Source organism: Anser cygnoides, chromosome 13 (assembly GCF_040182565.1).
Source record: "Anser cygnoides isolate HZ-2024a breed goose chromosome 13, Taihu_goose_T2T_genome, whole genome shotgun sequence".
NCBI classification, from domain to species: Eukaryota; Metazoa; Chordata; class Aves; order Anseriformes; family Anatidae; genus Anser; species Anser cygnoides.
This window is the reverse complement of record NC_089885.1, coordinates 18497338-18524396: the sequence shown is the minus strand read 5'-3', so window position 1 is coordinate 18524396 and position 27059 is coordinate 18497338. Positions and strand designations below refer to the sequence as shown.

Sequence of the window (27059 nt, the reverse complement as noted above, 5' to 3'; positions counted from 1 at the left end):
AAGCATGCCATTTAATTTTTGTATGATGTTTTTGAAATTGATGTCAGTATTATTAGCTTATAGAACAACAATTTTACCTCACCTTTACCCCACCTTGGACTCAAATTATGCATTTATAATGTGATCATTTGCACCATTTTATAAGATTGTCATCAAGTGTTTGGGAATATTTTTGGATATTTACACTGTACTTAAATACAAATCCATCTTATTTGAAGTTATAGTTTCTCAGTAAAACAAAGCTGACAGCTTGTGTATTTTTAGCAGTTGTTATATTTCAAGTTGTACATCTGGTATAGGGAACATCTGCAGACTGAAAAAATGCATTACAAAATGTCATTTTGAAAACAGTACTAGTAGTCATGTATACTATGTAAATTCATTATGAAATAAAATCAGTGAGGTAGGAATGTGATAGTTGCATATGCTTCCTAATGTACTGATTTGTAATGGGTAAAACCCCTACTCTAAGTGCAATTTGTTTCAAAAGACAGTACACATTTCCTGGAAAAAAAAAAAAAAAAGTAACTTTAGGCACACCTCAGAAAGGCAATTTTATTTGAAAAAAATTAAGGAACTCTTAATAATCAAGATAACTATTTTCTGGTGAAGGAGGTAAAAGGAAAAGGAAAAAAAAAAGGATAATGAATTCAGTTTGGAAGGTATTAAGGCACTGCCCTCTAAAATAAGATGTGTCATTTTCTCCAGCTATATATAAACTTTCTGCTAAGACCTCATGAAATTTCGTGCCTTTGTATTCAAATTTAAGTTCTCTTGAGCAGTTTAAATGTGCAGCTTTTAGAAAAGGTTTGTGAGTGTATATATCTCATGAAGTATTGCTATATTTAAGTGTATTTTCTCTAAGTTATCAATGAAAGCTTTTTATGCATGTTCTAGGTTAAAGCTAATTTTAAAATACACTTTAAAAGTCTGATTTTTTAAGGCATTGTTTAGGAAGCAAATCATGACTACAAGTTTCGCTATAATTAAAACTTTACTTCAATGAATTAAAAAAGATCATTAAAGACACTACAACATAGTTCCAATTTCTTAAATATGTACCAAGTGAAATCACTAAGTAAATCATCTATCTTTCTCTTTGGCTATAGCATTAATGTGCTAATTGCTTCGAAGTGAAATACTGAGAAGAAATAAAGAGAAGCCTTACACCTTCAGTAAAATTGCTGGACGTATTTTCATCTCTTTAACAATGTCTCATCTTGCACTTTTGAAACCTTCCTTTTAAATTAGTTTGTGCCTCTTTTTTCTTCAGAAGTTCCAGATAGTGACAACTGATTGGAATCAATGAGATCTTCTGGTAATTAACACCTCTAAAAAATCAGGCACTTGCAGTATCCCCTAACTCTTACACTGCTAAAGCCATGCTTAAGGAACTGCAATTATTGCATCCATATGCTCCTTTGCATTCATACCTGAGGATACCAAAGACAACCTCATAGAAATTTTCCATACCTGAGGATACCAAAGACAACCTCATAGAAATTTTCCTTTTATTCTGCACAAGGAATCATACCTTCTGAGTGGTGTCGGTAAACCAGCGACTTTACCTCTGCCTGTAGAAGTTCCATTTCTAGCTGTACTCTAAAGGAGGACAAACTTTAACACAGGCAGATAGTGAGAGGACAAGCAGGAAAAGTTGTAAACTAAAAGAGGGGAGATTTAGATTAGACATTAGGAAGAAATTCTTCACTCAGAGGGTGGTGAGGCACTGGCCCAGGCTACCCAGGTTGGTGCTCCATCTGGGGCAGTGCCCAAGGCCAGGCTGGGTGGGATTTGGGTAGCCTGGGCTGGCGGGAGGGGTCCCTGCCCAGGGCAGGGGGTTGGAACGAGATGGGCATTAAGGTCCTTTCCGACCCAAATCAGTCTGTGTTCTATCAAACTGAACATATTGCTACATGCCACTTAGACATTAAAGAGTGGGAAAGGACATGAAATCAGACCAATACCTCAACCTTAAGCAAGCTTAGATTCTGTTTGATGGTTGACAAAAACTATATCCTTATGTGCAATACACAAACACATGCTTGTGCACATAAGTTGGTCCTGATGTACATGGAAACAAATATTAAGGAGGAGTATCTTCTTAATTGAGGCAATACTGGTGAGGCCGCACCAGTACAGAGTAGAGCAGGACAGTCACTTCCCTCAACCTCCCTATGCTGTGCCTGATGCACCACATGATATGGTTGGCCTTTTGGGCTGCCAGCGCACACTGTTCACTCATATTCATTTTACTGCCAACCAGAACACCCAGATCCCTTTCTGCAGGTCTGCACTCCAGCCTCTCTTACCCCAGTCAGTACAGACATCTAGATTTACCCTGTCCCAGGTGCAGGATCCAGCACTTGCTTTTGTTAAATTTCATGTGGTTGGCGACTAACCAGCCCTGCAATTTGTCAAGAGCTCTCTGCAAGGCCTCCTAGCCTTGAGGGAGTCAACAGCTCCTCTCTATCTAGTGTTGTCTGCAAATTTACTCAGTATACCTTCAAGTCCTGCATACAAGTCTTTTATGAAAACACTGAAGAGAACTGGAGAAAATGGAGCCCATGGAACCCCACTTGGGACTGGCTGCCAGCCCAGTATAGCTCCATTTTCTCTACCCCTTTGAGCCCAACCCTTCAGTCAATTGTTCACCCATCATATCATGGACTTGTCTAGCTGTATGCTGGACGTTTTATCCAGACAAATACTGTGAGAGGTGAAAATGAATAAATCCTTGTACAGTATCTGACCCTAATTTCTTGGCCATATGATGACTTTTTTGTGTGTGTTGTTAGCTAATGTGGCACAGACCAAAGGCACATACCATCATGTTTTCTTCTGCTGAACACCTTTTTGGGAAGAGTCATTAAACCACACATTCATTGTGCCCTCTTCAGTTTTTAACTAATACTCAGTGAAATGATACTCAGCTTAGTTTTTCAACATGAAAGACCACTTCTAAAAAAGAGGAGAGGTGATAATTTCCCTAGTGAAAACAGAACATATGAATTATTCTGTGAAACCACTGGTCAAAGCAAATTGAGAGGGTTTTGTTTGTTTGTTTGTCGTATTAAGTGCCCAATTCCGAGTATCCTAACTAATAAGCAGTCCTACCACTGATTCATGAGAATGACTGATAATGAATGACAATGCACCTATTAAGTGAAAGGACTATGATGTATCCTTTGCAGAAAAGATGATAAAGTGCTACATTCAGAGTAGTACACCATTACACTATTTTCCCCTCATGAGTTAGAATTCAGGCTCATAAACTATCTCTGATGCCTAAGGCAAAAGTTTAGAAATGATTATTCCTAATGTCGCACAGCAGTAGCTTGTATTTTTAAATGAAATCTTAATTGGTCTGATTTTATTTCATGCTTTCAATTCCAGCATTTTGATGGAAAGTTTTCAAAAATCTGAACTTTACCACATAATAGGTTTGCAAACATAATAAAGAATACTGGCCATCTAGTCAGAGGGCATGTCAATCCCTCTATGCTGAAGTGAGGTCAACAATATTTAAGTGCTTCCTTGCTTATTTGTATTACAGTTCAAGATCATTAGTTTCTTGATCTTTTCCCATGGAGTTACATACATACATACATATATATATATATATATAAACACATTGCTCCCCTTATTTTTTGTAGTCTGAAGAGCTGCAATTCTTGCAATATTTTTTTCAGAATTCCTATGCTAGAGAACTATGACCATTTTCATTGTTCTCAATGCTGACACTTTCCAATACTTCTAGTATTGTGGTATGTTCTGGTTAAAACTTGATAATTCTGGCATATAAGGCAGGATTACATACATGTCATTCCAGCTAAAAAAACTGTTTGAATATCCTGTCTAGTGTTTTTTTTTTTGTGTGTGTGTGTGAAAAACATGGTGTTATTGTTCATGCCTAGCTTGTGATTTATGTGAGCCTCCTGACCCTGCACCAAAAACCTGTTCCTAACCATCTGTACACTTTTGCAGTTATTTGTTCCTAAATATAGTACTTACCAGAAATAATTTTCACCTTATTTTTAATCAGATAATGTCTCCAATTTACCGAGTTAATACTCACTTTCAATTCTATTCTGCAATGTGTTTGCAGCTTGCCTCAGTTTGGCATGGTCTTCAATTGTAATAAAGTTCCGATGATCTTTCTGTTTATTCCTTCCTCCCTCCAAGACACTTAGAAAATTCATGGAAAATCACAGTGGAACCTTAGTGGAAAGTTCCTTAGGAGGCCAGTTTGACTTAGCCTCTTATTTACCACTGAACCATTGATAACTACTATACAAGTATGATTTCAAAGCAGTTTTGCACCTGCTCCACAATAGTTTATTCCAAACAGTACCTCAGGATGAACTTTGTAGTATCTGATATGAGACAACAACAAAGAATATCTCATGTTCAAGATACTAATGACAGCTACTTCTATTTCTTTTCTCCATATTGCCTAATACAGCCTATTAATGAAGGATTTCAACTTATTTTAACATTTTATTCTTGACAAATTCTTGTTGCCTGCTAGTCTTCTCTTTCACTTTTAAGTGCTTAGAAATAATACTTATGTTACTTTTAAACTGAAGAATTTGTCAATAAGTAAAAACTAGGAAAAGAAATGATGCTTCTGTCCTGTGGAGAATTTTGCAGTTTCTTTAATACTTTTAGCCATACATATTCAGCAATATACTTTAAAAAGATGATTTTTTGCCAGTCTGCTATGGATAGACAAAATGCTTCCTTATAACCTCAGTGAAAAGCAAAAACTAATGGTCTGCTAAAGATGACCTTTAACTAAAAGTCAAAATATGAATTTGAAAATGGGGACATTTGAAATGGTTTATTTAAGATATTGTAGCTGATCTCCTCTCAGAAGTGATGGTTAGACAGCTCATGTGGCATTTCAATATTTTAGTGCAGCGGAAGAGAAGTTTAGAGCTGGGGGATGAGGATGATATTCTTGGCAATGATGTTTGAAGAACACCCCACTGGTATCAATGAGATGCTGCATCTGCTGGTGCCAGATATTATTTCGGTTCTACTTATGAACTAAGAAATGGCGCATGGAGCACATGGGATAATTAATGAAACCAAGCTGAATAGTATATTACTGTAACTCACAACTGAAGAGTTTCCTTTGATATCTAATGTTTGCTAAAAGTAGTAAATTAGTGAAGTTCTAGCAAGCGGCATCTCATGCAGGCTTAGTTACAAAGAGCAGATTTGCCTTTTTCCCAGAAATTGCTAATTTGCAAAAGAAGAATAGGACTTTTCAGGCCATGGGGGAATGTAATGAGCAGTAACAAATGAAGTCATTTGGACTGAACAAATACTATTGCCTCATATAGGATCTCTTGGTACAGGAATTAGAATCAATATGCCTCAAAGGCTTCCTCAGCAGATATTCCTGCTTTCTCCTTCTACTATGACATCTTTTGAGGAACTTGGAACACAGGCTTATATTTGACATGCATAGCTTTCAAACATGAATTATTATGGGCAAAAGAAAAATATCATTTAATAGTAATTCAAGAAACTATGACAATTCTATCCATTTCAAAACAATTTCTTTATGATTCAATTATCTTCTCATTTCCACTCCATGCAGCTTGCTCTCAGCAAATACAGCTGTTAAATTACTTCTTGAAGAGTTATTACTGCTCTTAAAATCACTTCTTAATGTCTCCAGAAAAAAAGTTAAGCAGATGATTAAACACATGTGACCAATGCAGATCAGATTTTACAGTGCAACAGTTCTGTTGCATACTGAACATATACAATTGTGAAATCAACAGGAAATTGTTGAAGCATTATTTGAAAAGGGGAGAGAGTTTGCTTGATTTGAAAGCCATAGACAGAAATTTGAAAGAAATGAACAATTTATTTTCATAGTTTTTTTTGTGGCTGAATTGTTTACTTTGAACTATTTGAAATACTGTAGTAAGGAACACTACTAAAATCTTTCATAGTTAAAGAAATACAGGGATTTGCTTGTTGTAGTTAAAAAGCCATATTTAGCCCAACACATACCAATTCACTCAAGTAAAAGAAAAATCATACTGTATTTAAAGAATCGCTGTATGAGGTGGTATGATAAAGAATACAGCTTGTATATAATACCTGTAGGTATGCAGGCTAAATAAATACAAAAGTGAAGCTGAAGGATTGTCCAGATTCAGAGAAGAGCTAAAGGGAAGTATAGGAAGTATAGGAAGTAAACTAAAAAATGATCTCTAAAACAAATCCATAGCAAAGTTTTCTCCTCTGTGAAATCATCCCCCACCTCAGTGACTCTATCCTCAAATATACTGGCAGAACTTCCCACTCAGCTCTGAAAACAAATCTTCTCCCAGTGCCTTTCCTTCTCCCCTTTTCAGAGGAAATGCTTAATAGTGAAAACTCAATTAAAAGCTAACTAAAATAGATAAAACAAGAACTTATGGCCTGACTCTTTCCAACAATTCTGCCTGTCCAATAATTAATAGCATAAATCATCTTGCACTTCATTCTAGTAACTGTTTTTATTCTATAAGATGAGAAAGGATAATTCACTAAAACTCTTGTCTCCTGCTCACAGGTAATAGAAAGATAATTAAAATAATGTAAAGGAATACCCCACCTTGTAGCCACTATATTCGAGGTTAAAATATATGATCTGGTGTTACAATTTAAAAAATGTTTTGTCAAGAAATAGGGCATTGCATTGTCATGCTGGGTTCTACAGTTATGCAAAGATATCTTATTTAGAAATGAAACAGTACAAAAACAGAACACTATTAATTGTTTTCTTCACTGTTTTCTCAACTAAAACCCATTTAGGCTAAACAAACATATTTGTTGGAAAAGAACTTAATGTCTGATATCTCATTCTTTCTTTGGTTCTGCTACACATATTTCAAAAATATTTGGACAAGAATCTAGAGATCTTACCCATGTATTAAAACTTGATTTAACCAAAATCAAGCTCTCAGTCTGCCTCAAACTTTTAAAACACATGACTTTGTGACTAGCTGCACTAGGAACTCAAAATCAATATCATGCGTTCTACCTCAGATTTGTTTCTTCCGTCTTACATAAACTCGCTTAGAAATCACTTAGCCTCTTGGTATCACAATTTGCTTGTATTAAAGATGGCATTTGATACCTATTCTCTTAGGAACACCGTAATAACTGATCAGTCTTTTCAAGCACCATAATTTGTCTAAAAACTGTTACTAAAATGCATACTGCAATGTGTGTATATTAAGATTGATGCATTACAGTATGCAGTTCTCGTGATAATATCACACACAGCATACAGTTCTCATGATAATATCACAAAAATCAGACCACTAGTTTAACTAGATATTTTCTGTTACAACAGGTGGTAGTGACCACCAGTATAGTTATAATTAAATGTTTTGAACAGCAAACTTAAAGGGAATACATTTGATAAAGTGGAGAGCCACTGCTACCATTTGCTATGCTTCAGTTTACCTGATAAATTAGAAGTCAAGAGGAAGGGATGCATTCTTGCAAGACGAGAATTTTCAAAGCCTGTTCATTTTAACAGAAATTGAGAAAATGAACAACCTTTTTGAACTGGGAAAATATACCTTGATTTAAATGGAAATCATGAGCAAACCACTAAGAAATCCTAGGACTTGGAGAAAAGCTATTTTAAGCTATTACATATGGTTTGGGTTGCTAGGGAAACCTCTTTTACAGTGTTCATTTAGCACAGATGCTCAGGAAAGCTCTGTGGCTCCTTGTCATACCATTTCAGAACGTGAAGAAATAGAGATGAGCATATACACACATGCAGACAAAAATATCGCTGTAAATTTATCTTAGTCATGTTCTGTATCTTTGGTGGAAGTTAGTTTTTTTCCATTTTTGCCATGACCGCTGTGATAAAGCAAAAGCTTTGTAATTAAAAATCTCTGTTTCCATACTGAGGATGTTTGTGGAAACATTACCTTCAGCTTTGATCCATTCTGGTTCATATTTTAGATAGTTGGCTATTTAGGGCAAAGGATTTGCCTGCACCATATACATTGTGAAAATACAAGGAGTAAGTCTGGTGACACCATTTCTGGCCCACCCTTTTGACCATAGGGCAGATGTGACTTGCCAAAACACATATTATAATCAGCTTTACTGCCACAGTAAAGCAGGATTTACTGCCACAGCGTTTGGCATGCTCCCTTTACCTCTTTAGACCTCAGGTGTGTGATAGCCTGGAAGCAGCTGCAGTCTGCCACAATCAGAGGCTCACAGGCCACTGTGTTGAGCAGGCAGGAGACTCAGATCTTTTCTACTAGCACCTCTTTCTTCCAGGGTGTGCATTAACTAGACAAACACAGCCCCAAGCAAAGGCAGAGCACTTGGATCCGTATCCACGATCTAGACAAATATCTTTCACCTCCTGCCCAGGTGGTCAGGTAAGAGAGGTGATATAGGGAGTCAACAATATGGGAAATTTGAATGGAGCTTTGGAAGGAAAGAGCAGCAAAAATATAAATCTATAGCTATGCTTTTACCTTCTGACTTTTCTATCTTTCTTTTGTAGTGGCCTGAGTTACTGTTCCTCCAGTGACCTACTGCTTGTGTGTGCCAACAGTACTAAGCTCTCAGTGACCTTAATACAGGTCAGACATTTGTATGGTTTTAGCATCACCAAAATTTGTTTAGACTTGGTTGGAAAGAGGCAGAAATTGATTCTTGCTACAAAGTAATTTAATCAGAGAAAGGAAAACCATCAGTTATTTTGGACATCACACTACAGCTTTCTGCAGAAAGTCCTCTATTTTGTCCAAGACTCTGGAGAATTCTGTACTTCTTTTCTGAGTCATAAACTGTAATTCAAAACATATGTAAATATTGAACTAAGATTGTTTGAAGAGTTTTAAATCAAACATGCATATTGTAGCATTAATACTTTGTTAAAAGCATATAAAGACTGAAATGCTTGTTCCAAGTCATGATTTTGACTTTCACGTAGGACATTCACTGAAGATTGCTTACCATACATCTGGCTGTCATTCAACTTACAGAAAACTACACGTAAGGACAGGAATTCCTTTCTATGCGATGACTTAAAAAGAAATCCTGCAATTCTACATGCTAGTATTGTGGCATAGGATGGACTTTTGATCTCTCTGTCCGAGATGCTTGACCTAGTAAAATTATCTGGCAGGACAGCCAACTCAGTCTCTTGACAAATCTTGTCATAGTGGATTTACAAGCAGTGTAAGACAGCTTCCTGGGAAGTTACAGCCTTGCGGTCATGAAGGAGCCAGACTCTTCAATCACAACACAATGAAGCAGTGAGAAAAGCACAGAAAGGAACAAGGATGTAAGTCAGGACTGATTTTTTTGTCCTCATTTGTTTTTTCATTCACTTAAATGATCCCAAATTCATCTATAAAAGAAATTTAGACCAGTTTAATTCTACAACAGACCAATAAAGTTTCTCAGCATGAAGCTCCCATGAGATGCCACAGATGTGCCAGATGTGCCTCTTACTTCCTCTTTAGAGGAATTCAATATGTAGCTCAATTACTAGTTAGCAGTTTAAATTAAAGCTTCCTCACACCGTTTCACTTAGCATTACAGTGAATTCAAAACTGAATTTAGCACCATTAGTAGAAGAACCAAGTTAGGACTGGAGGACAGTGTGGCCTGTTAAGATCACACTGTGTAAAGACCAAGAGCACTAAGGCATGGATCTATTTACTAGCAATCTACTGAACTGCTTTTATTCTTCATCTGGGATCTGGAAGTATTGCCTTATATATTTTGAACAGTACTTCAGTCTGATACCTTGTCTGTCCATTTTCCACGGTGTTTTCTTTTAAGTCCATACAATTCCTAAAAATCCTTTATTGTGCCCTGTATATCAAATAATTATATGAAATGTCTATTATTTCACTTTCAATGACTATTGCTATGACATTTCATAAATCAGTTGATTGTAAAAACCACAATTTAAAAAAATCTTTTCTAGTAAGTGACTTTCAGACAATACCATATTTTAAAATAATTTTGAAAAATAACAGTAGAAAAGTGGAATTCTTGATTTCTAGACTCCTAAGTTTCTCATCTGTTAATTTCTTCAGTAAACTGTTGCAGAGTTTTCCTATACCCCAAATACTCTTTCTCAAATACAAGACCAATTTCTAGCAGATTATTTGGCTCAAAAGAGGAAAGACTTGCAATATATTAAGGTGATCTGTAAACTCACATCAAGATAGAAAGGCAAGCACATTGTGTTTTCTCATGTTTACTTGGTGTGATCTTCTTTCCTATGATCTAGGGGATCATCATGTATTCCTATTCATCATGTATTCCTATGTAAGAGAAGCAGAAGTCCTGCTATTGTTTACTTTGAATCTAAATAGCTAAAAGTAGGAAAGAAAAAGATGCAAAAAAAATGAAAAGGTCATGGTAAGCACAAGAATAGAGTCCCTTCGCCTTTGATAAAGTCCAAAAAAGAAGTGAGAAGCACGTGTTAATGTAGTATAGTATTGGTTTAGGTTTTCATATATCCAAGATGTCTTAAAAATCTCACAGCAGTATCTGTATCTGATTAGCTGCAAAGTTCAAAGTAATGAGGGCAAGGATTGAGAATTAGTTATTCTCCGGCCTTCCAAAATTCTGTTTGCTGGGATCGGAAACACTTCACATTCACTTTTTTTATATCTGCATTTTATCCACATGTTCTAAGCTCCCCCTTTGTTTTATTTTTGCTAAAAGCAATGAGAGGGGATAGCATAAAGCATGTCTTCTTCCCCAAAATATGTTCCATCAGGGGTCTTTCTGAAAGGTGCTTAATGAAGTAAGAAACATGGACCTAATTAGTTTCATCTGGCCTTCGTTGTGCTTGGATTTAAACAAAATTTGTTGCCCTTGGCTTGTAATTTTTTTTTATGTCCTCTATAAATAAAAATGCCACCAGCTCATGTCCAGAATTTAGTCATTACTTTTCATTTTGTACATTTTGACAACTTGAGATAATGCCTTCTAGTCACATCATTTTTTGTCGTTTTGTGGAAGATGCTATTAAATTACCTAAAAATATTATCACTAGCTACATGAAATTTGAGCAAGAAGTAAACAGCCTGACTGAATTTCTCGTCCAATGCCAATACATTTGGCATTATCAGAACAGAGGTTAATTTTAATATGGTAATATATATATACTCATGTATTTTTACCTGAAACATTTCACTTGGTTAATAATCTCTATTACATAATGGAAATATACACAATGTTAATTCTCCTGGAGGATAATGATCTTGAATGATGATTTGAGATAGCATTAATTTAAATGATTTGCCTGAGACAGTCACTTCGTCTTTGAATATAGACATATATCCATTATAATAAAACACTCATGGATGTACCCCCAATGTGTTCTCCAGACTGATTAGATATTGGTACAGCTTCAATTTTTATGAAAGTATCTCATGCTATGGAAATAGGTGTTCTTAAGTCACACCATTATAATATTTATAGTAAAGCTTCATATTCAGATTAATCTGAATCAGGAAGCAAATCATTAGTTTGAAAATCCCTACTATATTACAAATTTTGACACTGGCAGATCATTGTGATAAAATCCCTAGTTAAACTGTGTTATCCAATGGCTATCAAATAACAGAAGGAAGAGTTGTCGACTTTTGCTTCTACAGTCCTTTCAGTGAATTGAATAATTTGCACTGTCTCACTAGAAACCTCCATGGTCAGCTTATTGCACTCTGGGCGTCTCAGAGCTGTGGATTTTGCTCCCAGCAGAGCTGCACTCCTTCATAGTCTGGTTGGGAAGGCAGCATGGGTGCTGTGAGCAAAACCAGAGGGCAATGGGACACACTGCATGGCTTTGCCCAAACTGTCGTTCTGTGGGAAGAGAAGTGGAGGCCAGTTGGCTCCTTATTTTAATGTCTGTGGAAACTTCTGAATGGTTCTGCAAAAAGTTGCTGAAAATTTTTCAAAACTGAACCCCAAAACTCAGGAACAAAATCTCATAAACACACATTTATACCTGTAATTGCAAACGGAAGGAGTTATTTTAACTAATTCTAACTGAGAAGAGTGGCATGTTTCTATTAAAACTTGCAATAAAAAATTATTTAAAACAGCCTGTTTTTAGAGCTCCAAGTTCTAAACTGGGATTGTCAGGACGAAGTTTCGATTTAGATGGGTTAGAAGTCAGCAGTCTCTCTATTAACTTAAGTAATTATAACATTGCAGTTGCTTATTTCTTCCTTTGCTACATCATTTTCTGTTATTCGTTGCACGTTAATGTTACTACAGTCATCAACATGGTACAATCTTCCACATTCTTTTGGATCAAAGTTTTTGACCCATACCCTAAAAATCTAATGCAATATTTAGCTGTTATATTTACAAACAGCAAATAATAAAGGACACAATTGCAGTAGAAATATTAAGACAGAAGTTTGGACAACTACTGATTGGCATATTATCAGCAAGCACTTAGTACAGGTGCATTGACTTTAGCATTCTTTTATGCTTTGTTCAGAAATGGCTTCCTAACCAAAATACTTTTCTTATTTATTTCTCAGCCAGCTGATGTAGGGTATCTCTAACAGTTGCTGGGTTCCTATGATTTGGCATAGGAAAATAGCATCTCTCAGTCTCCAGCCCCACAACATCGCCCAATAGAGAGAGAGTCAGAGCTCAAGCAGCTGACTAGGAAAGAGTCTGCCTATGTGGGGGTTGACTGCAGTTTTCTTGAATAAGCAGAAACAAATGAGTGAAAAAAAAATGATGAGTTGCATTGTAAATATTGCTGCACAAACAAACTGAATTGATGAAGTTGCAGTTTTGTCTAATGCCTTGTCACTACTAAAGCACATCTAATAAACCTCAGAACAGACATCACATCAGTGTTTTAAACTGTGATAAAGTCCTTAGGATGTCTTGTGTTTCTTATTAATGTCTCTAACTGGTATCTAGTTTGCTGTTGATGGCTGGTGTGACCTACCATTCAGAATAAGAGTGACCCAAAATCAAAAGCTGAAAGTGACACTGATAACCAAACTGGATTCCACAAATTTTAGAGCAGGTACATCCAACAAATATCTAACAGCGAAGTGGTCACCATAAAAATATAAATAATAGCCTTATAAAGAACAACAAATTCAAATATTTCATTTCATCACCTGTTTTTTCATGCAATATTATGCATCTAAGCTTCCTAATGGTCAAGTTTTGTTTCTGGTCTTTGGCCATAGGCACACATAATGAGGCACTTTAAGATCATACTGAATTTAAAAAAGGACACAGCAATTAAATAGCAAGTATGTTTTATCATGTTATAATTAAATAATGATGAAAAGTGAATTTATCATTTATAAACTGATTAATGAATAGTGCCATATTGATTAATGAAGAGTACTTTATGAAGACAGAAAATTAACATAATTCAAAAATTTAAAGAACTGTAGAAGACAGGCCTGGAATGAGCCACAAAACTTGTCACATCCATTCCCCTGATCAAAGGAAAGATGAAGTTTTCCCTCCACACCACCATTTCTGAGTAACAGCTTTTTTGGGATCCATTACAATCTAGCTGTTACCTCAACTGTCTTTTCTCGTCCTGTATTTCAGTCAGATAATTACTCATGTGAAAGTGTAAGCACGTTTTTGAAAAGTAAAAATTTGCATGAAGTTCGATAACGCCAAAAGCAAAGATGGCGCCTTCAGTTTTTAAATTCTGTTCCCCAAAAGTTTCCAACTTGCTATCATATACCAATGTGATGTTTATACCCTATTTCTATCATGTACTTATCTGTAATAAAAATACAGAACAGCATCAGAGGCAGAATTCACCTGCAATGCATTCAGAACATTCTCCTTTGAAAGCGAATCCCCAATAAATTTTTGAGAGCGCCTATACAAGTTGTTCATATCTCTTACATTTATTACACTTAAAACATGCCATCCAAGCTTGATTTTGAAAATGTCATGTGAAATACCGTCAAAAGTCATCCAAAAGTCAACATGATTTCTGACACCTAATGTTTTTCTCCCAGTAAGCTTTGTTATCTTGTCAGTAAAAAACTGCTATGACATGATTCGTTCTGAACAGCCATGCTGGCTGGTATTTATTTCCTTGTTACCACCTAGATAGTTAACATTTTTTTGATTACTTTTTCAAGTTTTCAGTTTATACGGTCTGCTTGACAATTTAATTTTACTTCTTTTAAGGAATAGCACCGTATTTTCATTATCCTTCACAAATCCTTATGGGAAAACTCTGAATTTATTTCAATTGTCTCTCTACCCAAGAAGAAATTCATACAGCTCAGTTACTTAGAAATCATTTAAGTATTGATTTACCTCCGTTCTCTCCAGGCTAATCCGAGTTCTTAAGTTCTTAGCGTTAATAACGTTAACATCTCAGAATCCTAGTCAACACTAACACAAAGATGGCATTAAGCAACTTGAGTTTCTGGTTCTTCAAAACTGTTTAGTAATATTTTTCTCTCCTGACTAACTGGAAATAGTTCCTTATTCATCATAGGACTATATATACTTCTGGAAATGTTATTACTATAAATATTATTAATAGACCTCAGATCTTGTTTGTTTAAACTTGTACCCATTTTATAGAAAACAACCAATTCTCTATCTTCTACATGCTTCTGAGTAGGTTTACATGAACCTTGAGTTCTCTTAATGTGTCGAGTTCTCCTAGAACAAGATACGACAAGTAGACATATTCAAACTAACACCTCTGCAGATAGCTTGCCTATCTTTGTGCTACAGTCCATAGCATCTCTGATTTTACTTCAACATGAAAGCATCAGACTCAGTATTTTTACTGATTTCTTTCTTCAAGGTACTTTAACCTCTGTCTTCTATATAGTTCACTGCATTTTTTTGCTCCCCAGTGCTATATTTTGAAGCTCAATATTTGAGCTGTCTGCATATCAATGATAGTCATACATGGAGGGAAATAAACAAATATAATAAGAAATGAGAAAAAAAAAGTATCCAGGACTGAACAAAATGATTAGACTTTAAGCTTGTAAATCTTTGCAACACGAAAATGACTGCTCTGCTCACAAATGCATACACACTATAGGAAATTATTTACTTCTAGAAACTGGCCCTGTCCATTTGCAATAGGGATGGGTAAGTATTACTCTGGTTGAGTTCTGCAAACATCACGGATAAGCAAGATGTAATATATATTTACAGTACTAAAGGTGGATATAACAAATCTCACACAAAATGTTTTTTAAAAAATAATTTTCAGGAAAGTGTGAAAGAAAGCTTAAGATGTTAATAGCAAAGCACAAATGTTACAGAGTATGTATTTGGCATTAAATAGCTGCTGCAAAACTAATGAGCATATAATCCAATTTTGCAGCTTCTTCATTTTCAATGAAGCATTGAAGAAAAACAAACAAAAAGTATAGTCATTAAACTCACTGAGACAAATTAATTTTTGTAAGCTCTAAACTACAAAGGATACACATTATAGGTGAACTTGGTTTGCCCCTTTTTTCTTTTTTTTTTTTTTTTTAAAACAACAACAACAACAAAACAACAAAGAAACGTTTGAAATTGTAACAAGGCTTCAAAAGAAAGCTAGAATATATTAAGATATTTGTCAATATCAATATAATCTGAGATTATCCAGAGAAAAATACATGTACACAAACTGGGCACATGTGCAATGCGTTTGAGGGTTTGAAATGCATCAGATCTGCTGTTCCCACATATGCATACACCTCAGGACTGATATACCTCAGTTATACCAGAAATCATGCATCTGTGCAGACTGTCAATGATCTTACACATCCAGTGAGTCTGGCAGAGCCAAGCTGCAGTGACTACACTGTACTCAGGTGCACCTGAAATGCATCAAATGCACTGGGCATCTGAAGGCTTTCGACATACCAGTGCTTCAAAGATGCCATATTGCAAATGGGCTGTGGGATGTCAGTAATTGCAATACAAAAATCCAAAGACCTTTGAATTGTCGGATTTTAAGATGGAAAAAAATATATATACCTGGAAAAACGTAGACATACAATGGTCACACCGATGCTGATTTTGTTTTGTACCATTCAGAAAGGCACTGATATTCAGTAACTCTCCCATAATGCAGAGGAGACAGAAAACTCTACTGGTCTCAATTCAGGATTACATATAATTTGATTTCTAATTATTCCCCTTGAATCCTGATTAGCTATTTAATGATGTATGATCTTTGAAAGTATACGATCTAATTTATCTCTATTTTCTGATTATATTACTGATTCACCCAATTTTAATTTCTGTATTTTTTAAACCAAATGTTCCATTGTAACATAATCTAATACTCTGCTAGATTTTAATACTTTAATTTCATGAAGAGATTTTATCGCTCCTAATGACTTATGAATATGCATTAACAGTATCAAAGACAATCAATATATTTAGTCAACCAGCTTCCACTATTTCCTAACTGGTCTTGTGATTTAAAAAAGAGGTGCTATAGGTTTTAATAATATATACTATTGTAAACTGAGAAAACATTTTTCTAAAAAAATTTAACTAAAATAACGTCACAGATTGCAGCATTTTCAAGATATGTGATACAGATGTATATCAACAAATGCATTACTATGTTACTACGAACAGATTAATATAAAAATATATACTTCTCTAAGAAGGTATCAAAAAGATTTCAGTCTGCATCATGATCCATATTAAAAGGCAGTACGGAATGATGTTTTAGAAGAACAGAAATCTTGTACAAATATCCATAAAAATTATATAAGTGGGATAGCTAAGAGGATTCCAGAATAGAAGGAGTATAATTATAACGTACGTTTCCATGAAAAGGTAAGAAATTAGTTCTTTATTTGCATTCAGGTTCTAAAGGCAATATAATTTTCTGATTTCATCAGCTTTTTGTTTGGTAGTTTGTCTACAATTATATGGTAGTTTAAATTGTATTATGATTCCTTACCATTTAGTAATATAATTTTAAAGTTTAAAGTACGAAGAGAAATAGAAATAAGACCTAAAGACATACAACATCCAAAATTTAATACCTCAAGATATTTTAAATATTAGTATCACAGGAAAATGAGTTTGTTTTTCCATGTGTCCTGTCTGTGCATGATTAGCAGGCCGCATTTATCACACAGCAATGCTGTACAAACAGTGCACCTGGACACATATCCTGGATATGAAGCAGAAAACTGAGGAGCACAACCTCAGTAAAACATTTTTTTTTTCATTGACCCTAGAATTTACAAGCAGTCTACAAATGAAAACTTGCAAACACCAAACGGAAACAAATGGAAGAAGGCATAATAAGAGGAGAATCATATGAGCTTTATAATTTTAAACATTTCTGTAATGCTATTTGAACTTAAATTATGTAAAGAACATAATCAGCGCTTACAACACTGCAGCCATCACACTGCCTCTTTCCCTTACAGGCTATCAACAACCAGCAGCTCACTGCTTGGAATGAACACCAATGGCTCTGATGAGTATTTCCACTCCACAAACCATGCAGAGCAAACTTTCCGCAAAATGGAAAGCTACCTGCAGCAGAAGCAGTTGTGTGATGTTCTTCTCATAGTTGGAGACCAAAAGATTCCAGCTCACAGGTACACATTCCACTTTTGTTTACATGGCTTCAAAGCCTGAAATTTCCAAACACTAGGAAAAGGTATGCCTACCCTGTCTTTTATGAATAAACAGCTACTATAATTAGGACATCAACTAAGACTGGAATAAAATGATGCAATCAGTTTTGTATTCATTATTTCAAATAAAATGAGAGTCAAATATGACCCACAGATGCTGCCATCTTCCTTTCTTGTTGCTGTCAAACTACAGCGAGGTCAGTGAAGATAAACTGCCCAAACAAGCACTATGGAAGAAAGTTAGTTTATTAATTACCTTTTAACTTTATTGCTCACTACTGTATGATTCAAATTCTATGCTGAAGGAAACGTTTCTATTGCACACACCATTTATTATATACTAATAGTGAACTTCGTGCTTGCTATTGAGATTATGAAGTAATTTGCAGTCCTCCTAAAATGGTTCTATTTCAAGGTTGGTTCTCAGTGCAGTGTCCGATTATTTTGCTGCCATGTTTACTAATGATGTGCGTGAAGCAAAACAAGAGGAGATCAAGATGGAGGGAGTAGACCCGGATGCCCTGAAAGCTTTGGTTCGCTATGCCTACACAGGTAATTCTTCCTGCGTTACCCACATCACAGGTGTAAAGGAAGATATAAACTATTCAATGAATACATAATTTTCACTTCTTCCATTTTATACTAGTACATAAATAAATGCGTAGGTCATGCATTCAAGATGTAAGACTTTCTCTAGAGAAGATGAATAAATACTACTGTTTTACTAAAATAATCCATGTTTTGAAGGAAGATAAGTATGGATACGTGATGCTACAATAACTTGTTCTAGAAGATAAAAAAAAAAGATGTGACAAATGCATATAGGGTATCATCTTTCTCTAACTAGATGTAAATCATTTTAGGAATTTTTACGAGAGAAGAACATATTTTGCCTGTTGCTCACCCCATAAGGTGACACAGGGAAGGGTAGTATGAACTTTCATGTCATGGGAAGCTATAGAAATGGCCTGCCTGGTTGACACCTATTTGGCTCACTCAAGGTTCTTGAGCAGAAACAATCAGAAGACAACAGGGATATGGTATCAACGATGAGTAGAACAACTGTTGCCATAAGAAAGTGCCACCATATTCTAAATATATTTACTTATCTTTTCTTGAAAAATTAATGAGATTTTACCCTAATGAAATTCAAATGTTGTATTTTAAAATACCAGAACACTGCATATATATATACATTCCCTACTTTCTTTTCCCCCAGTTTTTTAACATTTACCCCAATATTGCTGGATCCAAAATGGTTGAGCCACATAGCCAAAAAGATGAAGTCAGAAAACCGTGAAATTCCTCTCATACTCTATACTGAACAGGGAAAAATGCTGTAGATCATAAACGCTGTGTTACTATACAGCTTTTGAATGGAATAACAATTTGAATATGAAAACATATGAAGACAGGGAGGTTGGAAGACATACCATAGGTATATTTTTGAATCATAGGATGGTTTGTATTGGAAGGGACCTTTAAAGATCATCTAGTTTCAACCCCCTGCCACTGCCAGGGATGGCACCCATATATCAGTATTTGTACAGGAATTTAAAAGGAGTTAGAATAATTATAATAGTAATGTTTAAATTCAAACAAGGAGCCCATTATATGTGCTATAGTGGTATTAGCATAAATGTTAAAAATAGGAGACTTCACTTGCTAGGTCAGGCAGTTTATAAATCTTGACTTGTGTAAAGAGACAAATCTCGAGAAAGATAAGCCATCTGCAACCCAGATTGGAAACAGAAGTTTCTATACACAAAATAGACCCTTTATGTGTTTGTGCGTACAAACAAGGGGATAAACACAGGCAGGAGGGAATTCTGTACAACTTGCATAAAGCCATGATGTTACGGCATTGAATTAGCATATATTACCCAAGGAAATAGATGAGTAGAAGCACAAGAAAGCTGAGAGGTGGGATGCTTATTATCCACATGTATCTAGAAATCATCCCACTTGATTAAATTTCAACTCTTTCAGTTTACTTAAGTAAAAAACCAAACCAAAACAAAACAAAAAATATACAAGAACAAAAGCAAATTTGCTACAAAAGCAAATGCCAGACTATAAAATCTATGAAATACTGAAAATTTGCTCATGAAATGAGGATTCCCTCTTTCATACAAGTACATTATATTGCAACCTTTATTTACAAGAACATGTAATGTTTTTGCTATATGCTCTCATTCGGTAATCACACTGGTATAGTGAAAACCAAATGCAAACATTGCCTGCTTTGGCACCATGCCAGACCTTCCTCATTTCTTGCAGAAATTGGAATGTATTATTCAAGTTACAAAGCAAGGGGCATCAGGAAGAGATGGGACTGTGATAAAAACTGCTATGGAAAACTGACTTTTCTACTGCCTCTGTCACAGATTTTCAAATAATAGTAACCAAGCCTCTAAAATGAAGGCTACTTTCTTTCAAGATAATGAAATATAAATGTGACTTTCAGAGGAGATGAGAGCTATAACATTCAGAATTGTTTACATATTCTACTGGAATAAATCAGAACAGAACTTTGGACAAGAAACCTCTTGTAGTTCTACTCTGATGTTAATTTTGACTATAATCTCTCTGCACCATCCTTCTCCATCTGTTAAATGGAGATGGTATGTATCATCCCTTCACAGAGGAAGCTGGAAGAGAAATTAATGCTTCTGAGGCAATTGGAATGATAGAACATTTTGGGAAAAAAAAAAGTTTCATTAAAAAAGTCATTAAAAAATCAGTTCATTTTTTCAGAGTAGGCTTTTAATGCTGTGTATCAATTGGGGAATTAAAGTATCCACCAAGCATCAAGAATGTAAGATCTTTTTAAATGAACAACTTCCAATCTATGAACGTAACAAAATTCTCACATCATATAATCATCTCATTAAAATTTTAATGCACAATATATGACAGAAAAAATCAGGTTTCCCTCATGCACTTACTGTTGGCATTTCCTAGCTATAACTATTGATACTAAAGTTCTTATGTGCAATTAAAACTTATGGTACATTTTTCATTAATTTACATGTGAATTTTGGGAAAAGTTTTTCTCTAATCACATCGTTATCTTTGTTTCAATGTTTTTTCATGTAAAATCAGATCTAACACTGTTAAAAATTTTCCAATCGTTATATTCAAAATTCACCAAATCCTTTAGGTCTGTTAAGACAGGTTTAAAGATTCCTTCAGTAAAAAAGGAAAATGAGTCTGTGAATCACAGGGCACTTTTCAAATTTTTTTTTTCAGAGAAGCAAAAAAAGTAGAAACCAAGAAGCTTAAAGTTACAAAGAAAATGACTGAAAACTTGTATTTTTTCCCTACATGTAAATTGCACAGGTATTCTAGAGTTAAAAGAAGACACTATAGAAAGTTTGCTAGCTGCAGCTTGTCTTCTCCAGCTATCCCAGGTCATTGAGGTATGCTGCAACTTCCTCATGAAGCAGCTTCATCCTTCCAACTGCCTGGGGATTCGCTCTTTTGGAGATGCACAGGGCTGCACAGAGCTCCTGAAGGTGGCACACACATACACTATGGTAAGACAAATAACCTAGCTGCTTTACGACTATAATGTTAACAGAGAGCATGAATACTCTCCTGGAAAACATATGGGCTTTGGTGAAGCATAGCCAGCTGAGGTTTGGGGCTGCTCTGCTCTCCAAGAGTGATACAGTCAGTGGCTGCGCTCCTCCTGCTCTGGCAGGGTCAGCTCTGCACAGTCCCTGACCCGAGGACATCTCTGCTCACCTCAGCCTCCAAAGAGAAATTTAAGAACTGTGACTACTACAGAATTATTGGAGGGAGAGAAGGGCACGCTGAGGAAACCAAATGTTCAGTTCTGTTTCCTGTTTCAGAATTTTGCCATACTTATTGAACTTAAATTTGCAGTATGATTTTCATGTATTTCTTCCAAAAAACCCATGCCTTAGTATGGATAATGTCAAGAGAAAAACAGCAACGGCGCATTTATATGTTTTTAATTCAATACAAAGAAAAATCTAAAGCTGATTTCAAGGTGAGGTACACAAAAAAAGCCAAAATAAAGAATGCGTGGGAAAGATCTGGAACGCTAAAAAGAAGCACATCCCTGACTGGAGCATAATCTCCTCTAGCTCAAAGCAAGAAATGAATATTCAGAGCGTGGGAAACAGAGAAGCAAGATAGCTTGCTGTGAAACCAAATCAAGGGATAAATATTCAGGGCAACAAGATGTGCTATAGCATCTTTAAACACAAAAAGAATGGCAACTGCTACAGCTAAATAGATATAAAAAGAACTACTCGTTAGGAGACACATGGCAGATTTATGCTTGAAATATTAGCGTAGTATGTCAAAACCAGTTTAGAGGCTTCGTAATGCTGAGAGCATTCCAGCAAGAGATCGCGCGCTTCCACATGCTGAAATAAGTGAGAGTGGCATGTGCAGAATGAGGGCACCAGTTGTGCTCCTTCCTGTCATACTAATGAATGGTTTGTTTAGCAGCTATCTAGATTCCTTTTATATTTTAAAGCTGGAAAAAGGGCATTTAAGATAGAGGTTCACTCAGCCTCTACATAATAGCATTGTCCCTGCTGCTCCATACCATTATAAGCTCTGAGCCCAAACCAGAAACTTCTCCCTTCTGCTGCCTCTTTTGTTCCACCAGCCCCAGCCATGCGGATATCAACCTTAACCACTTAAAATCCACAGATTTCTGCAAAAATGAGATAAAATCATATGGTTATTAATGTCAGATATCGAGAAGACCTTTTTTAATAAGATTTTTTTTTTTTTTAGTTCTTTGAAACCCCCAGTCTTCCCCAGAAATTAGACTTTTACTATTTTTTAAGTCTGTGTGTTAAAGAAATGACAGTTGGGTCTTTAAGAACACTGTCTAAATGTGAAGGACCCTGGTGAGACTCAACAGTACTGTGCATATAGGCTTTACACAGCCTTCCTGAAAACAGCTGGGAGCATTTCCACCTCTAGAACCACCTCCCGCATCTTGTGTTCAGCACAGATTGAGGATGCTGCAATGAAAGAGGACCTTGCATTGTCATAAAACCACCTATCACGTTTGCAGCTGCTAACAATTACACAGAAGAGGAAATTCTGCACCTCTTTGAAATAAGCTTAAAGAAAAATTTCTTTCAACCCCCTGAACTGATTCTCAAAAGACTCTAGAAAACGAGAGATTGTAACAATGCACACACAAGGTGTTGTAGAAGAGGATAAAGGAAACATTCTGGTTTGATTCATGCCAACCTCAACCACCTGAAAATGTGTACCTTAGGGGAAAGACTATAAAGACCGTGTAAATATAGAGACCATCCCAACAAACTGGTAACATTTAAACATTTTCAGAAGAAAATCAGCTATAAACACCACATCCATTCAATGAAAACAAACACAATGGAAGCCTTCCCTTTCAATTACTTCAGCCATTGATGGAAAGTATTAACAGTTTCCTGCCTAGGATCTTTTCATGCAGATAGAGCTTGTTCTGATAAACATCTTGTGCTATATTTGTAACTAAACGTGAACTGGCCTTCCTGTTCCTATTCTCTGAATGTCACAAAATATTAAAGCAGGATGTGCATAACAGAGTAAAGTCAACATACCCTTTAATCACTGATACTTCTATATGTACATTCTTAATTCTCTTGAGAAGAATTACAGAAAACTGAGACTACTGAAAATAAATAATACAAACATCAGTTACTAAAATTTCTTCATCTGCCCTACTTCAATGTGGTTTCCAAATAAGATGCATCTCTTCCAGGTACATAGATGGAAATTAGTATTTCAAATATATACATAAATTCCAAGATGCAGTTCTCTGTAACTTAAAAAAAATCTTTTTTTCTTTGGAATTAACACAAGCAAACATACTTCATACTGAATTATGATGACTGAGACTATATTTCAGTATCAATTCTAATATTGCTTTACTGGACTATACAATGTAATATTTTTTATGAAAAACAATTCTTTGATTTTATATTCATGTCTGTTTCTGGAGTTGGCAATTTTTCTCACCAACAGACTAGAGTGAGACCCCTTTCTCAGGACTTGTCCAGTTTTCAATTGCCGTAAAAGTACTGTTAGAAAAGCAAGTTTAATTTCCCTAAATTTTCTGCTGCAGACAGTGAAGACCTGTCAACACCTGGAACAGCGCGTCAGAAAAGAACTGCAAGGTTTGAACACGATTCAAAACTTGGAAATCTGATTGTAACACAAGCTATACAAACTAGTTAATTTGAAAGCCCACTTGCCATTCTTAAGATATACTGTATATCTTCAAATTGTGTTGCTATTAAGCTGAAGTATTAAGATCACATTGATGGACAAAACCGCCAGTAGCAAAACCGTATGGGACATACTGACAAGAAGCCTGACAGATGCAGCTGTAAGCATGGTGGTGGTGACAATGATCATTGTTCTTCAGTTCTACAACAGGAAGGTAGAAAAGAAAAAACAAAATTTCCCCTTAAATGATAGAAGGGAATTCAATGATCATTATGTATTACATGAATATGTATTACATTTCCCTATACCCTAGTGCAAAAAATACAGTATAAATATACAGAAATACAGTACATGCAAAGCCTTAACATTATGTAAGGAAAGGTTACTTCAAGGTGTGAAAATCATGGCTGTACTGAAGCCTATTGTTTTTCTTTTCAGGAACACTTCACAGAAGTTATTAAAAACCAGGAATTTCTTTTACTCCCTGCTAATGAGATTGCAAAGCTCCTGTCTAGCGATGACATCAATGTTCCCGATGAAGAAGCCATATTCCAGGCGCTAATGATGTGGGTGAGGCATGATTTGCAAAACCGACAACGAGACCTAGGAATGCTTCTTTCTTATATTAGGCTGCCTCTACTTCCACCTCAGGTACGGAAGTGAGGGGCTAACAGGGGATTTAACTAGCAACTGAAACACTTGCCTCAAGCATCAGTTAGGCAGAAAAAAAAATCTGTACAAAAGTGCTGGTTTGGGCTTATTTTTTTTAAAAAATATTATTATTTTGTTAACTCTATAGGTATGTTTATTATTTGTGAAAAGAGATAAAAACAAGTTGTACAATAGAAATGTAATTATTGGGCTCACAACTGCCTTTATAAACATAGCAGTCTAATGGTATCGCAAAAATAGAGTGTTTCTTTCCTGGGGAGCATTTTGTCCTCTAATAACACAGCAATTTGATACCATGGGAAGACATTTATTTAGACTTACCAAACTGCAGGACTGATAAGACACAATACTTATCTCTTATTATGGCAAAAAGTGAACAAAAACAATGGGGTCTAGATTATTCCTGACTATTCTGAGCATTGGCATTACTTGTCCTTTCAGACTGTAAGAGACAGTTCATCAAATAAGTGGCAGAGATGGACATACTGTTTTAGAGCAAGCTGACACTGTTGGATCTGTGTCACAGGGGACTATCTTATCAGAAAAACAGGAGTAGGAACAATACTGTCAGGAATCTACCTTTATTTTATTGACTAGTGAAGCTGCAAGTAATCAACTTCGGGTTAAGCATCAAAATACCATATATATTTATTCTTAAATGTACACCTTGTTTAATATATTCTAATATTAACAGAGATGTCTAGTATTAGGTTTGCTTACACTCACATCAAAAGGTCATTTACATTCATAAGGAGAAGTTTGCATTTGCAATTTTAAACTTTTCTAAAAGTTAGAAGAATGTTTTTGGAAAAAAATAAAGCAAAAGACTCACATCTAAACATTTATTTATTTAGTTAGTTACTACCCTTATGTTGTTTTACTTGCATTAAAGCAGAATTTACAGCAAAGCTTGGGTGAGAGGTGAACTGAAAATGAGTGTTCGTAGGTACAAATGCTTTAATTGCTAAAGTACATAAAACTTGTAATGATTTAGATATAAGATCATCACTTCTCATTTCTTAGTTACTAGCCGATCTAGAAAATAGTCCAATGTTTGCAGACGACCTAGAGTGTCAGAAACTTCTTATGGAGGCTATGAAATACCACCTTCTACCAGAAAGACGGTCCATGATGCAGAGCCCTCGAACTAAGCCTAGAAAGTCTACAGTGGGTGCACTTTATGCTGTAGGAGGTATGGATGCTACTAAAGGTAAGTTTGGATATCTGTTTAATTGTGTTAATTAATTGTATTACAGACACACAGGGAATATATAACAATCTTTGAAAGATTCCTGTTAGGAAAGCAGCAATATAAGGATGAAAAAGAGGAAAATAATACAGAAAACAATCTTGCATTTTAGATGTTCTTCCTTCTTGCAACAATCATGTTTCTCGATGATATACGTACAGCTTGAAGTTCAGACTAAAGAAGTTTGATTTGAACGGTGATTTAAAAATTCAGAGTTTTCTAAGAATTTTTGCATGCAGCTTGGCTTTACAAATCAGTAGAAAAAATAACATTCAAAATATTTCAAGAAATATTTAATGTCATTCTAGTGTGCTCCATTTTTTGACAAAAGTTAGAAGGCTGGAAAAAATCTTTAGGGAAAAGTAAAACCAAAAAGCATTACTGAACTTTTAGCAGCTCTAAACTAAAGTTATCAATATTTTAAAATAAATTTTAAATTGAAAACATTTGCACTTTTTCACAAGTGCAAAATACGTGCATCTTTTTTCAGAACTGTATATAGAATTTTCTTCAAGTTTGTAGTTGAAAGTTAAACGTTATAAATGTATTCAATTTTTTATGATTTGATTTTCACAACTGCAACCAGTTTACAACTTTACAAATGACACTATTCTATATACTAGGAAGTATATTAAATTATTTTCTATAGGAATCCACTGCTTGGAGCCAAAGAACTGTAATTAGTTTAAAGTCTAGCGACTTGCTGAACAGTATTACTTTTAGCTGTGTGAGTTTACTATTAATAGACTCACAAAGAAGCTAATCCATTTCACGGTTTGGAAAAAGTTGCTGATGACTAATGTTTCCTATACAAGACATCTTGCAGTGCTACCTTACTATCCCATGCAATTAAATTAAATACAAAATACACATTCATCACCATCACAACATGAAAACATTCATTCTTATGACAGTTTACCAAAATGAAGTTAAGCCATACCAACTAGTGTAGTTTAATTAGCAATACTGATTATTTATGAACTATATAAATCAACCAAGAACTCAAAGTTATCTTTAAACTAACTTAACTATTCTTAGAAATAAGAATAAAATTTTCTAATAGGTCTTCCCAGTAAAGGTTATACAAAGAAAGGGCTGTTTCAGTCAACATCTCTACTTCCTGTTGGTGCCTCTTTTACTTATTACCTTGGAATAAAGCCAATTGTTTGAACTTTTGCCTTTTGATGGTTAAGAACAGCACTTCCTCTCCTCCCTGCTGTCCTCTATATTTCTGACTC

General features: G+C 35.3%; 1 protein-coding gene across 2 annotated transcripts in view; it reads left to right on the top strand.

The window, feature by feature from the left end:
* Positions 1 to 27059, top strand: part of KLHL4 (kelch like family member 4) — an 81359-nt gene that overhangs the window by 44356 nt on the left and 9944 nt on the right. For both annotated transcript variants that reach the window (XM_048077449.2, XM_048077454.2), the window contains 5 exons: positions 17457 to 17630; positions 18085 to 18221; positions 21012 to 21208; positions 24339 to 24551; positions 25596 to 25782. In XM_048077449.2, the coding sequence (XP_047933406.2) occupies positions 17457 to 17630; positions 18085 to 18221; positions 21012 to 21208; positions 24339 to 24551; positions 25596 to 25782 (908 nt within the window). The remainder of the gene's footprint in view (positions 1 to 17456; positions 17631 to 18084; positions 18222 to 21011; positions 21209 to 24338; positions 24552 to 25595; positions 25783 to 27059) is intronic.